This window comes from Chrysochloris asiatica, unplaced genomic scaffold (assembly GCF_000296735.1).
Source record: "Chrysochloris asiatica unplaced genomic scaffold, ChrAsi1.0 scaffold00054, whole genome shotgun sequence".
NCBI lineage: Eukaryota > Metazoa > Chordata > Mammalia > Afrosoricida > Chrysochloridae > Chrysochloris > Chrysochloris asiatica.
The window spans coordinates 10,419,660-10,437,440 of record NW_006408572.1 but is presented as its reverse complement, the minus strand read 5'-3'; the positions used below and the strand labels follow the sequence as shown (position 1 = coordinate 10,437,440).

General features: G+C 39.9%; 1 protein-coding gene across 3 annotated transcripts in view; it reads left to right on the top strand.

The window, feature by feature from the left end:
- The window catches only part of MYH10 (myosin, heavy chain 10, non-muscle), a 161,047-nt gene that overhangs the window by 40,058 nt on the left and 103,208 nt on the right, over nt 1-17,781 (top strand). For all 3 annotated transcript variants that reach the window (XM_006863416.1, XM_006863415.1, XM_006863414.1), the window contains exon 4: nt 4,844-4,871. In XM_006863416.1, coding sequence (XP_006863478.1) covers nt 4,844-4,871 — 28 coding nt within the window. The remainder of the gene's footprint in view (nt 1-4,843; nt 4,872-17,781) is intronic.

The window sequence follows — 17,781 nt, the reverse complement described above, 5'->3', positions numbered from 1 at the left end:
ATTCGTAACCACTACGCTACCAGAGTTCCTTTAGGATAGGTATTTCCATGATCTTCTTCAGAAAACTTGTAAGATATAAGTTGCATCTACTTTATATCAAAGTTCAGGTCATGAAAAGGCCCACTTGGTGATTGGGTCTGAGAGAGGTGCGTGTGTAGGTACTAATACAGTAGCCATTTCCTACTTCAAGTTTTGTTTGCATACCTATTGTAGACTAGGTCCTCTGAAGTAAACAGGACGGGCTTTAAGATTAGAAACGTGGTAAATCTGTAGGGACAGTTTCAGAACCCAGAATGATCTTAGACTTTTTTTTAAAAAAGGTTACATTTAATAACTTTTTCTTAGATTCAAAGCCAAAGAATATTAAGAAATGGCTATTGCTGCAGATAAATCGCCAGATGGTAGAGAAGGAAGAATTATTAGCTTTGTGTTTGTTATGTGCCTGTTAAGAGAAATGACCTTTAGATTCAGAAGTAAATGCGTTGTTATGAGTGCACAAACTCTGCCTTATATGGGAGAAGTAATTGTAGAAAGCACCTTCAGTTTCTAGTTGAATCCATAGACCAAACAAATGACAGTCTCATTGAGATTGCTGGCCCTCTGTAATTTAATGTATTAGATAGGAGGAGAGTTTGTAGAATGCTGGGGACAGCCCTAATGAAATTCTCATTTTTCAAAACGGGGACAAAGCTCCAGACCTCTGAGCTTATTAGTCTGTATGCCAGGAGAGATTCTAGAACCTGTAGTTATAAGAAGAGCCTAAGAACAACATGAATATTCACCGTTACTTTAGGTTTTGTAGGAAGGGAAATAGAGTAGACCATGTTCGCAGAGCTTCCTCATGATTGTATGATGAAACATTGGACTTGAGGCACTTAGTAGTGATTGAGGTTAATTAGGTTTGGCAGTGTGTGCACAAAAGGGTGTGTGCCCTTCTCAATTTTTTTATATTTGAAGATGTTGGGTGCATGCCCTTAGCATTTTGTGGATGATAGGAAACTGGGAGGGATACTAAGCACATTTGATGAGAAGAAACAGAATTTTAAAGGATCTTGAGAGGTTGAAATGAACTGAATTGTAATAAAACACTTAACAGTGATATGCAGTATTCAAGGAAAGCACATGAAAACTAGGTAGGTTTCTATAAACTAGCAATGAGCAATCTGAAAAGATAATTAAGAAAGCATTCCATTGACAAGAGCATCTAAGAGAATAAAATATTTAAGAGTATATTTAACCAGAGAGGTGAAGGCTTAACACTCTGAAAACTATAAAACACTGAAAGAAATTGAAGAATAAATAAATGGAAGGGCATTCATCTTCTATGGATTCAGTGTAATCCTTATCAAAATGTTAATGGTAAAGCCAATCAAATTTATTTGGAATTGCAATGAGCCTCATACAGCCAAAGCAGTCTTGATAAAGTAAGAGGAGTCATACTTCTGGATTTCAAAACAGTACGGGTACTGATAAAATAATATCATAGGTCAATGGGATAGAATTGAGAGATGCAATAATGACACATAGGTCAATGGAATAGAATTGAGAGACCAAAAATAAGCTTATACATCTATGACCAACTGAGTTTTGACAGGGGTGCTAAATTCATATGAGGAGAAAGGTGGTCTCTTTACTAAATGGTACTGAGACAAATGCATCTCCGTATGCAAGAGAATGAAGCTAGACCCATACCTCACACCGTAGATGAAAGAAAATGAATTCAAAATATATCAAAGATGTAAATGTAAAACCTAGACTATAAGTCTCTTATAACAAAGCAAAGGAGTAATAATACTTTGGGACCTAGTTTTGGATAAGGTATTCTTGGATGTGACACTAAAATCATGAGCAACAAAAGACAAAATAAATAAATTTTAAATGTGGTTCAACAAAATGAAGAGGCAACCTACAAAATGTGACAAAATATTTGAGAACTATACACTTGGTAAGAGTTTAATATCCAGAAAATATAAGTAACGTTGAAAACCCCTCACCCTCCATAAAAACGAACCCAGTTGGACTTTTTATTATTATTAGTTTGTCTTAATATATTGTGGTCATTTTTTTCTTGTTTAAAAAAGAAGAAGAAGAAAAAGAAAGAAATCACTCCTTTCCATATCTCCACTTCCCTTTACAGCCAGACTTTTGGAAAGTGTCTGGAGGTGGGTGGGTAGATAGGATTGGTGGTAGGAGCTTGATGCACAATTAATATGTTGTTATTAAGTGCTGATTCATAGCGATTCTGTATAGCGTTTCTGAGCAGTGACTGGTGACTTTGAACCACCAACCTTGCAATTCAAACCGACCTTGTGGTCCAGTGCTTATCCTACAGCACCACACCAGGACACAATTGATATATTAACCTTGAAATTATAGGTTAAATAATTATTATTTTCACTTAAAAATTTCTTTTGGAATCTAATATAAACTTCATACATTAGAAGAAATAAAAGCAAGGAAAACAAGCCACCTTAATAAAACAATCAGAAAACATGTAAGACAGAATACAACAGCTCTAGAACTCCTCTTCACCACCCTTAGTAAATGAGCGAGGTACATATTGGTAAGAGAGACATCTCAAAGTAATAAACGAATAAGAACACAAGGGTGGGCAAAGATACCTTACCCAAGTACAACAGAAAGGAAGCACCAGTCTTAAGTCATACAGCAAACTTGAAAAACAAAATAAAACCTAGGACAAAGAACATTATCTTTTATCAGGAGAATTGTTTTATAATGAATTTGATCTGTATATTGAATCTTATATAAACAGAAGATGATAATTACTCTTCACCCTGAGAAGCTATAAAATAAAACCACGTAGGGACTGTTGGAGAACTCATCTCATTTGGAATACCAAAACTCTATTCTAAAATATGGATTAAAGAAGGAGCACTGAGGAACATGTAGGAGAGTAGCTGGTAGAGTTTTCCCAGAGGAGATCAAGCCAGATTGAGCCTGAGAGGACATGCAGGAGATTGCTGAGTAGATGGGAGTCTAGGATGAACATGTCATGGGAAAGGAGATGGCATAACCTGGGAAGGTGAATAAAGGAGGAGGACATCAACTATGTACTATGAATGTTGCCTTTAGCAGTCTCAGAAGGAAAGATAAAACAGTATTTAAAAATTATAAAGAAGTAGATTAGACTTAGGGGTCAAGCAGTAGCATGCTGTTTGTATGACAGTTTATATATGGAATATCTAAATGAATTTGTTTCGATTGTATATTAAAGAGTATGGCAATTGCTCTTAAATTATGTGGCCTGAATTAACATGAAAGGATTCTGGTGGCACAGGGGGTTAAGTTGTTGGGCTATTAGCCAAAACAGTTTGAACCCACTCTGCTTTATAGGAGAAAGATGGGCAGTCTGCTTCCATAAATACTGGGCTACTTAAACCCCGTAGAGCAGTGCTGCTTTGTCCTGTAGGGTCACTATGAGTCCGAATCGACTTGATGGCTTTGGGTGTGGTTTTGGATTTTGAACTCCCATGAGCTTCTCACTGGGTGTCTGACAGCTTTGGCAGTGATAAAATGGAGCTACCTACTTGGGTCAGGCTTCTTTTGAAGCAATGACAAGCTTGTTTAGTGGTGTTTAGAACACAAGCATTAGAAGCACTGGGCTTTTTTTCATTCCAGTGCCCTTGTCCTGCAGTAGCTTTGTGGCTACAGAAGATTGTCCAGGTCCCTAAAGAACATCTTTTCATCTATAAAATTGGGTTCATAGTGTAGATAAGTGAATGACAAGTGTATGCCTTGCAAGGTGCTCTTTTCTAAGGGCTAGATGTCAAGTTTGAATTTCATCTTTCATAAAAGCTTATTAATCATTGTTTAAAACCTTGTTAGCTTTTGTTGTTATACATCCTTTGTAGTTTTTAATGTATATATAACACTTTGACTTTAGACAGTGGTTCAGCTTCATTTGGGTGCTTATCCTTATTCAACCTTCCTCTCCACTCAATGTTTGATACATTTTTTTGCCCCTCCTTTAAGGAAAATGAACAGTTACGTGATAGTTTACATGGGAGAACATTAACTTTACATTCATCAGTTAGAGGTATTCTTGAGAAGCCAATATGAAGGGCAGTGACACACACCTGGCTGTGTGTAGAATCAGCTGGGAAGATTTTATAGAAATATCCATCCCTGGTAGCATAGTGGGTTATGAGGCTGCAAACTGCAAGGTCAGCAGTTTAAATCTACCAGCTGCTCTAAGGAAGAATGATGAGGCTTTGTACTCCCATAAAGATTTACAGCCTCAGAAACCCTATACAGGGTTGCTGTGATTCAGAACCTACTCCACAGCACACCACCACCACTTGCACCATCTCCTCACCTCCCAGAGGATGATTTCTTAAGCTAGGGTGGGGCCCAAGAAAATGTACTTTGTAAAACTTCTCAGTTGAATTTGATATGTAGGAGGGTCTGAGAATCCAGCTGACTAAGAATATAAAGTCTTGAGTTATTTTTATTTATCTCCACAGGATCTGACAGAGTAATAGGAGTTAATGACTGAACTTTATTAGGTTTAGGGCTATTAGAGTAAGATTGAAGTCCTGGCGTAACATAGTAGGATACATACTGGTACAAAAGGTTGGTTTGAACCACAAGGTCTGCAGTTCAAACTCACCAGCCGCTCCTCAGAAACCCATACCCTGGGTTGCTTAGAGTCAGAACCCACTTAACAACAACAGCAATAATAGTAGGTTTGGAGAGGAGTAAGCTTGGCTTGAGACCAATAGAGTTACTAATATTTTTATAGGCTATTACTGTAACTTCTTATTACATTGAATATGTCAAAACCAGGCAAATGGTCACTTTCTTGCTTTGTTTTGTTTTACAGATCGTGAGGACCAGTCAATTCTTTGCACGTAAGTAATGTTGAAGGTCCAGAATTGGTTTTGATTCTGTTAGAACGTAGAGCAAATTATTTTCTGTGGGGGTGGGAGACGAGTAGACCATCATTTTTAAGAGTTTGATATAAACCTTGTAGTTGTTATTTTAAGACTAATGTTATCTTAATTGCTAAAATACAGTGTTAACTCAGGTTCTTAAGCTGAACTGTGTACATATTTTGTAACGTTGTGAATTTGGAAAACTTAACATCTTTAGTTTGTATTTCCAAATGTTGGCCCTGCTGGACACTTAATAATGTATTCAGTTTACTCAGTAAGCGTGTATTGATTATTGATATCAGTCTTGTGGCTGATAAACTGTGTGCTAATGCTAGAGATTGATCATTGAATAAAATGATAGCCATGACAGCATATGATTTAGATGTGCCCATTAGAAAAATGGTTTTGACTGCAGTGTGAAAAATGGGTTGGAGGAAGAGTCGTAGCAGAAAAAGCAGTTAAGAGGCTGTTGAGTAATCAAGGCAAGAGATGGCGTAGCATAGTGCCCGTGAGCCTAGGGAGAAGTGAATGAGAGTAAGTGCTATTTAACTAAAGAGACAGACATAGCGGCACTTGGTAATTTATGGACCAAGGAAGAAGAGCTGAGAGAGAAGGACTGAGTTGAGGATGATATATACTAAATGACCAGGGTATCACCTGACATGGGGAGCATGGGAGGAAGAACAGGTTTGGAATGGAAGAGAGTAAGTGTGTTTCAGAACGTGTTGAGTTTGAGGTGCTCTTGGCTCATCTAAGTGGAGCTGTCCACTAACTGTTTGCTCTGTGGACTTGGAGCTTGGGAGAGAGAGATCTATGCTAGGGATGCAGAAGTGAGGGGTCAGTCGCCTGGTAGTAACGGAAGCAGGACTGGTGAATGGGATTGCCTTAGAAGAACCTGCTGAAAGAGAAGATGGACTATAAAATCCTGGGGAAAACCAACATTTAAAGGATAGTCAGAGCTAGAGCAGCTTGCAAACAAGGCTAAGAGGGCCCACCCAAGAGTGTTGACACAGCAACCATAGGGAAAGAGGCATTTCAGGAAAGGGAACAGTCATCATATCAAAGGCTACTTCGAGAAACTGACATATGGAAACATGTCCATTGGATTTAGCAGTAAAGAGAAGGTGGTAGGAGTTGGTGATTGCCATCAGTTATGGAATGATGATAAGATGAAAAAGTACAGAAAATATGTTTAGGACTACTTTCAAACAGTTTGTTGTTAGGTGCCATTGAGTTGGTTTTGACTCATAGCAACCCTATGCACAACAGAATGAAGCAGTGCCCGGTCCTGTGCCAACCTCACAATTGTTGCTGTGTTTGAGCCCATTGCTGCTGTTATGTCACTGTGCCAATCCATCTCTTTGAGGATCTTCCTCTTTGTCACTGACCCTCAACTTGTCCTTCTCCAGGGACTGGTCCCTCTTGAAAATATGTCTAAAGTACAAGAGATGAAGTCTGGCCATCCTGGCTCCCAAGGAGCCCTCTAGCTGTACTTCTTCCGACTCATATTGGTTCATTCTTTTGGCAGTCCATGGTACTCCCCACTCCTCTGGGTTTTTTTGTTTGTTTGTTTTGGGTGGGGGGTGTGTGTGCACAAAAACACTCAGGAATATGTAATCATTTAAACAACCAAAGGACACATTCTGCAAAACTGCCTCCTGGCCACCAGCACCTGGCTGCCAGCACACAGCCTTTCTCTTTCCATAAGTCTAGAGTCCTCAGCTGCTCGCTCTCTCCATGTCCTCATCTCTAATGTCACTGCTTCTCTGGATAGGGTACCACATTCTGTTTGTGCTCTTCTCTCCCTTGATGGTCCTAGGGTTCTCTGTTTCTGGACTTTGAGATTAACTATTCCCCTCTTTTTGTTACAAAACTTCTACCTTTTCAGTTGTGACAGTCGCAATTAGTTATGAGAACAATTACTCACTATTGAATCATAAGAATCTTATCCCCATCTCCTTTCACCAGACCCATCTAGACAAGATGAAAACTATTCAGTGGGAATTCTACCTTACCCCACACACTCTGAAACTAAACTCCTTCTTGAAAACTTGTAAGCCAGTCACTTTGTGCCTTTATAACTCCTCACATTTTAGGTAGCCAATGTCTAAAGTACCTGTCCCTATCTATCCTGTACACAGAGGGGATAGCATTTCATTGATCCTTGATGTGGAAACTCCTTCCCCTCTCAGTTGGTATTTTGAGATATTACATCAATAAGTATAGATCAAGTTCATGAATTTGTAGCAATTTACACTTGTTTCCTTTATTAAAAAAAAAAAAAATTTTTTTTTTTTTTTAAATCATCCTCTAGTTGCGTTCTGATCATCAAGAAATCGAAACTAGGTCAGATGGGTACTGTGTAAAAGTTTAGGTGTTCTTATGCATCTCCTTTCACTTCACATCAGCTAGGCACTTCTCTCTCAGCTCCAGCCCTCTGTGGCTTGGACCAAGCAGCCCTTCTCTTCTCTCTCTCATCTCCAGGTCGATGGGAGTCTATGGAACATGGTTGAACTCAGCCCATTTCTTCATTGCTTCCTTTCCCTGCGTTCCACTCAGCAGGCAGCCAACATGGTCGCCAGCAAGCTTATATGCCTGCTCTTGTGTTCTCTTTGAGTGTTAGTCTTGGAGGGGGGTTTGTCCTGAAGGGACTTGATTATTTGCATGGTACTTTTAATATTCACCTCCAACACCATAACTCAAATGAATCAATTCTTCTCTGGTCTGCTTTGTCTTTTTTCACACGCGTATGATGTTATTGAAAATAGCATGACTTGGGTCAGGTGCATCTTAATCTTCAAACTGGTATCTTTGCTCTTGAACACTTTAAAGAGGATTTTTTAAAATTCCTTTACATTGAGGTACAACACATCCCAAAGTTCAAATTGTATAAAAAAGTGAAAAAGTTGGCTAGTGGAAAGAGATTAGCAGAGACTTTGTTGTTATTGGTACTGTTAACATTGTTGTTAAGTGCCACTGAGTCAGCTCTGACCCCTAGCAACCCTATATAGGGTTTCCAAGGAGTAACTGGTGAACTTGAACCGCCGACTTTGTGGTTCAACTTGACTTTGCAGTCCAGCTCATTAACCCACAGTGTCACACCAGGACTCCACTGCTGAGAAGAGGGAGGCAGTATTCTGGTAGTTGCTGAAGATGGGGACAGGACAGAACAGAATGAAAACTGAGGAGGCAAGAGATGAGATGAGATCCAGTGTACAGGGGTCTGTCATGTGGGGAAACTGTCACTGTTTTGCAGTGATGAGGTCATGGTGATAGATAGATAGATACTGATGGGGACAAGTTGGGGAAAGGAGGGTCGAAATTGTAACAACAACAAAAACCTTATCTAGTGGTTTCTAGTTTCTCAAGGAAGTAGAAAATGTGATTATTACTAATAAGGAGGAATAGTTGTAGGGAGGAGATTTGACTTGACAACACTTAACAACAGCAGAAAAAAGGAACACTAATGTGATGTGCTGCTGTGGCGCTGTGGGTTAATGCGCCAGACTGCAAAACCGTTTCAACTGCAAGGTTGGCAATTCAAGCTCACCAGTCTCTCCTCGGAAACCCTGTATGGGTCGCTATGGGTCGGAAACAACTCGATGGTACTGAACAACAACAACAATGTGATGTGCTTTACTGTATGCGTTTTATTCTAGCATTGTTTAGCTTACTGGGTTATGTGAATCAGCTTTTCCTACATAGCAAACCACACTGAAACGTAGCAACTGGAAACAGCATAGTTTTGCAGCCTTCCCAGCAGTAGAATTAGGCCTGGCTGGTGGCTCTGTGATCTGGGTCAGGCCCAGCTGATCTCACCTGAGACCCCCTCTTATACCTGCAGTCAGTTGCCGGTGCTGACTGCCTTATTGGTGGGGGGGACCTTGATTCTTCTCCCCATTCTCTCATTCTCCAGCAGGCTAGCCTTGGCTTGTTAATCCTGTGGCAGGGTTCCAAGAAGAGCAAGAGGGCAAATGTTCATACGTTAGTCCTATTCCAGTTTCTCCTATTGGGGATGTTTGCTGCTAACTCATTCCCCAAATCAAGTCACATGGCCAAGGCCAGCGTCAGCATGGGCAACACTGTTCAAGTGGGTAGACACAGCGAGGCATGGAACATTTGGGGCCATTACTGCCACCATTCCACCCGAAAGGGGTTGGAATGCAGAAGGTGAAGCAATCACAGTGTTTTGCAATTAGATGTTCTGGAGAACATGAAGCAATAGGATTCTTAGAGACCACTGTGAATAGGATATTTAATAACAGCGTTTTGTAGTCATTTCTATTATAAGCTACATTGTGACTTCAGAAATACTAAAATGTGCAACCGTGTGTCCTAGATTTAAGAAAATTGGTATGTTCCGTGGTGCCTTTGAGGATCTAGAAAATAAATGACTATGAGTATGTAACTGGGTCTTACTACATTTAGTACAGTTGATCTAATTAAGTTTTCTCTAGAATAACTCTTTAGTCAGTTTTATGTAGCAGTTACTTGGTGGTGCTATGGGGTAAGCACTGGACTGATAAAACCCCAAGGTCAGTAGTTCAAACCCACCTGTGGCTCTGCAGGAGTTAGATAAGGCATTCTGCTTTCTTAAAGATTGATAGCTTAGGAAACCTGTTACAGGATTACTAGAAGTCTGAATCAGCTTGATGGCAGTCAGTTTAGTTTTAGGGCAGTTATTTTCCTTGAAGTACCTATGTTTATGTAACGTCACAGAGAGGAAATTAGTTTGAAGCAACATTTTTTTTTTAGATCAGTACTTAAGTAGTTTAATAGCGCTTCTTCAAGCTTTATTTTTTTGATAGTGGTGATGGTTTTGTGCTGCGGAGTCATTCCAACCCCTTTCGGGTGGAATGGTGGCAGTAATGGCCCCAAATGTGACCCTGACTCACAGTGACCCTGTATAGGGTTTCCCAGACTGTAAATCTTTACAGGGCCAGAAAACTTCTTCTGTCTCCCTCAGAGTGACTGGTAGATTTGAACTGCTGACCTTGAGGTTAGCAGCCCGACTCGTAATCACTAGGCTACATCACATTTTTCATGACAGTCCTCTGAGGAGGTAGCAAACCCACTGTTTGCTTCTTTGTTCTGTTTTGACACTAGCTGTCTATGAGGCACTTCTGTATTTGATGTTAAAATGACACTGCCCTTCAGACTATCAAATACACCAATGTCAACCCAAAGTTTTGGGAGTCTACACCACATCCTCACTTCTGACTTGCTGGTTACAGAGTTGAGATTTTCCTCTACTCCTTCAGGATGTCAGTCACATGCCCCCTGCCTCCAGTCACCCGAACTTCTAACCTGCTTTCTGTCACTATTCCCTTAGGTTTCCCACTTGTGTCCTTCTCAGGTACTTAGTGTTGTTGCGAAGTGCAGTGGAGTCAGTTCTGACTCATAACCACCCTGATGGGATTTGAATTGCTGACTGATTAGTAGTCCAGTGCTTATCCTACAGTGCCCCACCAGGACTGAATATGTAAGGTAACTGGTATAATAAAAAAGGCCTTGTGTTGTCAGACAGAACTTTGACCTTCTCTTGTGTCCTAGCTCTGTGACTGGATCTGGACTTCAGTTTGCGTTTCAAATGGTTCTTTGGTTTGTTTTAGAGGTCTCCGGCTTTGGGATTTTTAAAAATTGCTGTACTTATGTCTCATTTTCAATAAGTATGTTTTGGGTGGAAAGAGAAGTATGCAGATAAACTTGTAAATAGAAATTTTAAGTATTCTAAACAAAGATGATTGGAAAGAGAACATCTATGCAAATATTAACTTCATTAATTTTTGCAATTCTCCTTTAGTCCTTGTTCAGATATCACATTATCCAAGGTGTGATGAAAGCTAGGATTAATGTGTTAGAATAGAGTTGGATCCCAGTCTGTTAATCAGAGCCTGCACTTCATAACAAAATGCTTTGTAAAGGAACAGGTTTTGAAATCATCTACTAATGTAGATTTTTGTTAAATATTTAATAATGGTGCTATATGTATAATGGAGTTGTAGTGTGGTGCTTTGGGTTTAATGCACCAGACTGCAAAGCCATTTGAACTGCAAGATTGGTGGTTCAAGCTCACCAGCTGCTCCTTGGAAACCCTATATAGGGTCGCTATGGGTCAGAACTGACTCGACAGTACTTCACAACAGCAACATATCTATAATGATGTTGTAAGGAGCTTTGGGGGGGGCAGTGGGTTGTCTGTTGTTGTTTTTTAAACAACTTATTAATTGGGAAACGTACAGAAAATTTTAAGAATAAGACCTTCCATATGTGTTTCAATTAGGTTCACTAATTATTAGTATTTTGCCTTTATTTGCTTTTTCTCTTAGGAGCATTTTCTTATTAATGAAAACTCATATAAGCTTTTTTTTTTGCACTCAACCAATAATATTTTGTTTCATTGCAATGATTACAATCCACTCCATGTGCCATCGGTGAACAGTATTTGCCTCTCTTCCGTCTTTTTTTTGTTTGATATACTCAAAAACATATAATCCTTTAAACAACCAAGGGGCACATTTTACAAGCCTGCCTCCTGGCTGCCAGCAAACAACCTTTCTCTTTCCATGAGTCTGGAGTCCTCAGCTGCTCTATCTCTCCATGCCATCACTTCTGCCTCCATCTCTGGTGTCACTGCTTGTCTAGTTAGGATCCCACGTTCCACTCATGCTATTCCCTCTTGATGGTCCTAGGGTCCTCTGTTTTAGAATGTAAGATTAACTACTCCCCACTTTTTGTTACACATCTTCTACCTTTACACTTGTGACAATATAGTCATGATAGCAATTACTCACTATGGAATCAAAATAATCTTATCCCCATCTCCTTTCACCATACCCATCTGGGCAAGATGAAAAGTAGTCAGTGGGGATTCTACCTTCCCCGCCTCCTCTGAAACTGAACTCCCTCTTGAAAAACTTCCAAACTAGCCACTTCGTGCCTTTATGTTGTTGATGTTGTTAAGTGCCATCCAGTCTGTTCTGACCCATAGTGACCCTGCATAGAGTTTCCAAGGCGCTACTGTAGAGCTTGAACCACCTATCTTGTGGTTCACATGACTTTGCAGTCCAGAGCATTAGCCCACAGCAGCACAGCAGGATTCCTCATGCCTTTATAGAACCCCATTTTAGGTAGCCGATATCTAAGTTGCCCAATCAACCCTGTTTACTGAGGGGATAGGTTGGTATTGAGCAACTACATCCATAAGCAATGGTCAAGTTCATCAAATTGTAGCAATTTACACTTGCTTCCTATATCAAACTTCTTTATCTTCCTCTAGTCAAGTTCTGATCATCTAGCCATCCAAGCTAGGTCACATGGGTACTATATGCAAGTTTGGGCATTCTTGCACACCTAACCCCACTTCATGGCAGCTGGACATTTCATATCAGCTGGACGGTTCATTCTCAGCGCTAGCCCCCCAGTGACTAGGTTAGTGCCCATGAGCTCGTGAGTTCCCAAGTCTCCTCAAATGTCCATCCAACCAACCCTTCCTCTTCTCTCTCATCTCAAGATTGACAGGAGTCTATGGAACATGGTTGAACTCAGTCCATATCTTCATTACTGCCTTTCCCCCACTTCCACTCACATGTAGACCAACGCAGTCACCAGCAAGTTTACAAGCCTGCTGTAAACTCGTGTTTCCCCTTTGAGTTTCATTCTTGGAAAGGTGTTGTCTTGAAGGGATTTGATAGCTTGTCTTGATGGCTCCTAGGCAAACAGCTTGCTTGTTCTTGTAATCGCCAGTCTGCCTTTTTTTCTCCCCTGCTGGTCGTTCTTTCATGAAGTATCTTCTATTTCTCTAGCTGCTCTGGGTTGGTCTGCATGTCCTTTCAAGTGGGAATGTCCCACCTCAAAGTCTGGTTGGGGATCAGGATTCTGCCTAAAGTCCTGTACACTACAAAGGCTCCACAAGAAGCCTATTTCACTGGGCAAATTCTAGAACCCCTTTCAGGTATTTCAATCAGCTCTAGGCTAAAGGACGGGCTTATAAGCTTTCTGTAATCATGTTTCCTGATATTCCTTTCTATCCCACTCATATGTCTGTTTTGCAATAGTAGGCAAGGGAAACCTGTATCAGTGGGTTAAGTATTACACTTTTAACTGAAAGGTTGACATTCACCTCTGCAGTAGAGAGATGAAGCTTCTATAAAGATTTATAACCTCAGGAACCCTATAGAACAGTTCTATGCTGTCCTTACAGGGTCAGTGTGAGGCAGAATTGACTTGGCAGCAGTGGATTTGTTTTTGTTTCTTGATAGAGCAAGAACTTCAGGCAAAGTGTGTTTTTGAAGCTCAACTGTATTCAATATGACACATATTCAGAAAGAATAAAAAAAGCCAATAAAGATATGAGAGAGACTTCTCATTCGACAGATTCTTGTGGTCATGGGAGGGATGCAGAGGAATGTCCCAGAATTGATCATACATTTCCAAGAAAATTACTGCTTTACTGATTCCTAACACTATTGTTTTTTTGGTTTTTTTTTTTGGTGTGTGTTTTGTTTTCAATTGTACACCCCTTGAGAATCCAGTGGAAGCTACAGATGGCTTTAGAAAACATAGATACCTCCATAGAAACATAGAAACTCCTAAGGATTTTGTTTCAGAATGTGCTGTAACAGGCACAAAGCACCCTTACCAGAAGACTCCTTTGTCTGTTTTTCTGTTGATTTTGGATTTCTACTGCTCTCAATTTAAGGGTTTCTTATCCAAAAGAGCATGATACAATTCTTCCATAGGCCAACAATGGAACAATCAGCCACTTAAAATATAAAACTGTTTTGTTGTTGTTGTTAAGTGCCTTTGGCTTCAATTCATAGTGATAACAGAACAAAACATTGCCACGTCCTGCGACCTCCTCACAATTGTTGTCATGTTTGAGCTCATTATTGCAGCCAGTGTGTCCATCCACCTGGTTGGGGCTTCCTCGTTTTTGCTGACTCTCCACTGTACCAAGTCCCTCCTGATAGCGTGTATAAAGTCCGTGTAACAAAATCTCACCACCCTTGCTTCCAACAAACTCTGACTGTATTTCTTCCAAGACAAATTTGTTTGTTCTTTTGGCAGTCCATGGTACTTTGAATATTCTTTGCTAACACTGTACTTTAAGTGTATCATTTCTTCCTTATTCGTTGTCCAGCTTTTACACGCATATGAGGCGATTAAAAATACCTAGTTTGGGTCAGGTGCATGCTAATCCTCTAAAGTGACATCTTTGCTCTTTGACACTTTATAGAGAGGTTATGTGCAGCAGATTTGCCCAATGCAAGTCCTGGTGTGGCGCTGTGGGTTAATGTGCTAGACTGCAAAGTCGGTTTGAACTGCAAGGTTGGTGGTTCAAGCTCACCATTCGCTCTTTGGAAAGCCTCTACAGGATCACTATGGGTCGGAACCGACTCGATGGCACTTAACAACAGTGTGTCATTTGAGATCTTGATTGCTGCTTCCAGGAGCATTGATTATGAATCCAAGTACAATGAAATCCCTAACAACTGCAGTCTTTTTTTCCATTTATTATGATTTTTTTTTTTTTACATTGAGTTGTTATCCATACTGAAAACTGTATTCTTTGATCTTCATCAGCGGGTGCCTCAACTCCTCTTTGCTTTCAGCAAGCAAGGTTGTGTCATCTGCATATTACAGCTTGTTAATGAGGCTTCCTTGAATGCCGATGCCTTGTTCCTCTTCATATTGTTCTTCTTCATATAGTCCAGTTTCTTAGATCATTGAATAAATATGGTGAAAGAATACAACCTTGTCACACACCTTTCCTGATTTTAAACCATGCAGTATCCCTGTGTTCTGTTCTGTGTACTGGTTTTGCATGAACACGACTAAGTGTTCTAGAATTCCTTTTCTTTGCAGTATTTTCCATAATTTGTTATGAGCCACACAGTCGAATATGCCTTAGCATGGTCAGTAAAACACAAGTAAACATCTTTCTGGTATTCTCTACTTTCAGTTAAGATATATCTGATATCAGCAATGATATCTCTCATTTCACATCCTTTTCTGAATCTAGATTGAATTTCTGGCAGCTCCTTGCTAATTTTTTAAATATCTTCAGCAAAATTTTACTTGTGTGTGATAGTAATGATATTGCCTGATGATTTATGCATTCTGTTGGGCTTTTTTTTGGAATGGGCACATTCCAGTTTGTTGGTTAATTAGATAGCTGTCTTCCAAATTTCTTGGCATAGACTAGTGAGTGCTTCCAGTATTGTATCAGTTTGTTTGAAACATTTCAATTGGTACTCCTTCAATTCCTGGAGCTTTGTTATACACTAATGCCTTCAGTGTAGACTGGATGTCTTCCTTCAATAGCATTGATTCTTGATTGTATCCTATCTCCTGAAATGGTTGAATGTCAACCAGTTCTTTTTGGTACAGTGACTTTATGTATTCCTCCTGTCTTCTTTTGAGGCTTTCTGAATTGTGAGATATTTTGCCATAGAATCCTTCATTCATTATTGCACATTTCGCTACAATACTTTTTCTTCTTGAGCTGCCTCTTAAAATGCTCTGTTCAGCTCTTTTACGTCCTTGTTTCTTCCAGTTGCTTTAGCTTTTCTACTCCAGAGCACGTTCAAGAGCAAGTTTCAGAGTCTCTTCTGACATCGGGTCTTTTCTTTCCTTCTAGTCTTTTTATGACATTTTGCTATCTTCGTGCCTGGTATTCTTGCTGTTGTCTTACAACTCCTCTGATCTTCAGTCTTGATATGGTGTCTAAATTCAAAAAGGTTGTACTCAAGGCTGTATTTTGGCTCTCGTGACTTGTTTTGAATTTTCTTCAGTTTCGTCTTGAACTTATACATATGAAGAATTGGTAGTTCCACAATTAGCCCCTGACCTTGTTTTGACAGATGAAACTGAGCTTCTCCATTTTTCTTCTTACAAATATTGTTTATTTGAATCCTGTGTATTCCATTTGGTGAGGTCCATGTGTACATTTGCCGTGTGTGTTGCTGAAAAAAGGTATTTTCAGTGAGTAAGTCAGTATTGCAAAAGTCTGTCATGCTATGTCCAGCGTCATTTCTATCACCAAGGCCATATTTTCCAACTTCCAATACTTCCTCTTTGTTTCTAGCTTTTACATTCCAGTCACCAACAATTATCAATGCATCTTGATAGCATGTTTGATCAATTTCAGACTGCAGAAACTGGTAAAATTCTTCAGTTTTTAAAACACTTTTTTTGGTTGTTGGTGCATAAATTTGAATAATGGTTGTATTAATGGATCTTCTTTGTTTTTGTTGTTTAGTGCCACTGAGTTGATTCCAACTCATAGTGAGCCTGTATAGGGTTTCCAAGGAGCGGCTGGTGAACCACTGACCTTGTGTGTAGCTGTATGATATTATCCTATAATATATTATCCTATAATATCCTATAACAGCATTGCATTTCAAGATAGATCTTGAAAAGTTTTTGATGATGAATGTGATACTTTTCTCTTCAGTTTGTCATTTACAACAGTAAGCCATATGATTGTCTGATCCAAAATGGCCAATATCTGTCCAGTTCTGCCTACTAATGCCTATGGTATCGATCTTTATGCATACCATTTAATTTGTGATGGCTTTCAGTTTTCCTAGATTCATGCTTTGTACATTCCATGTTCCAGTTATTAATGGATGGCTCTGCAGCTGTTTCTTCTCATTTAGAGCTACTTTATAGTTAGATCTTATTGTGCTGGCGGAAATGAAGTCAGACTTCCCTGTGTACTCCAGACAGTTGGAGGTCTTGACTTGTTCCTCTCCCTGAGCAATCTCCTAACTTAACTTTCTACTAGAACAGTCTGCTGAGCTTTATTTTTCGTCCCTGAACTCCTTTCTTTTAGCTACTTGTACTTCCAGTGGCACAGGTATGCCATTTGCATTCAAATGTGTCTTGTTACTTTGATCCTTCCACCTCCTTCATATTCAAGTCACAAGTACTTTCAGCAGGTACCTTTTTCATTATCATCTTATCCAGGGCCTTTGGCCAGGCACAGTGTAAGGCCCTGTATGTACACTATCTCAGTCCTATGTAAAGTAGTTGGGGCCTGGAGCTGACAGATCTAAGTACCTTGCCCAAAGCCCCATGACTAGAAAACAGTAGAAAGAATTTGAGTCTGAACAGGTCATTTTTGACTCAATTGCTCATGTTCTTAAACCACTAAAACCACCGTGTTAACACTATAGAGTCATAATGTTGTAGAGTTTAGTCATTCAACTTGACCTTTCGTATGTTAGTTAGGTCAATACTTGAATGGACAATGTATGTAATGTTATAGAACACTGATTGTATGCTTTGTTGTTGTTGTGAAGTGCCGTCAAGTTGGTTCCGACTCATAGCAACCCTGTATAGGGTTTCTGAGGAGTGACTGGTGGGGTTGAACCACTGGCCTTGTGGTTCAAATTATACTTCGATGGTGGTTAGTGGTGTGCTGTGGAGATGGTTTTGACTCATGGCGACCCTATAGGGTTTCCGAGGCTGTAAATCTTTATGGGAGCAGAAAGCCTCATCTTTCTCCCATGGAACAGCTGGTAGTTTCGAACTGCTGACCTTGAGATTAGTAGACTCGTAATCACTACACTACCAGAGCTCCTTAATTATACTGTAGATGTATTTTATTTTCACCTTTCAGCAACCTAATGTGCTAGAAATGTCTATCCTCATATTAAGATGAAGAATATGAGGCTCATAATTTTCTTCCAGGAGCACAGTGGTTCTGTAGACTAACCACTGGACTGCTAACCACAAGGTTTACAGTTCAAGCCCATGGGTTGCTCTGCAGGAGAAAGATAAGGCTTCCTGCTACCATACAGATTAACAGCCTGGAAAACCCTATACAAGATCGCTAGGAGTTGGAACTGACTTGATAGCACTTAACAACAACAATCTG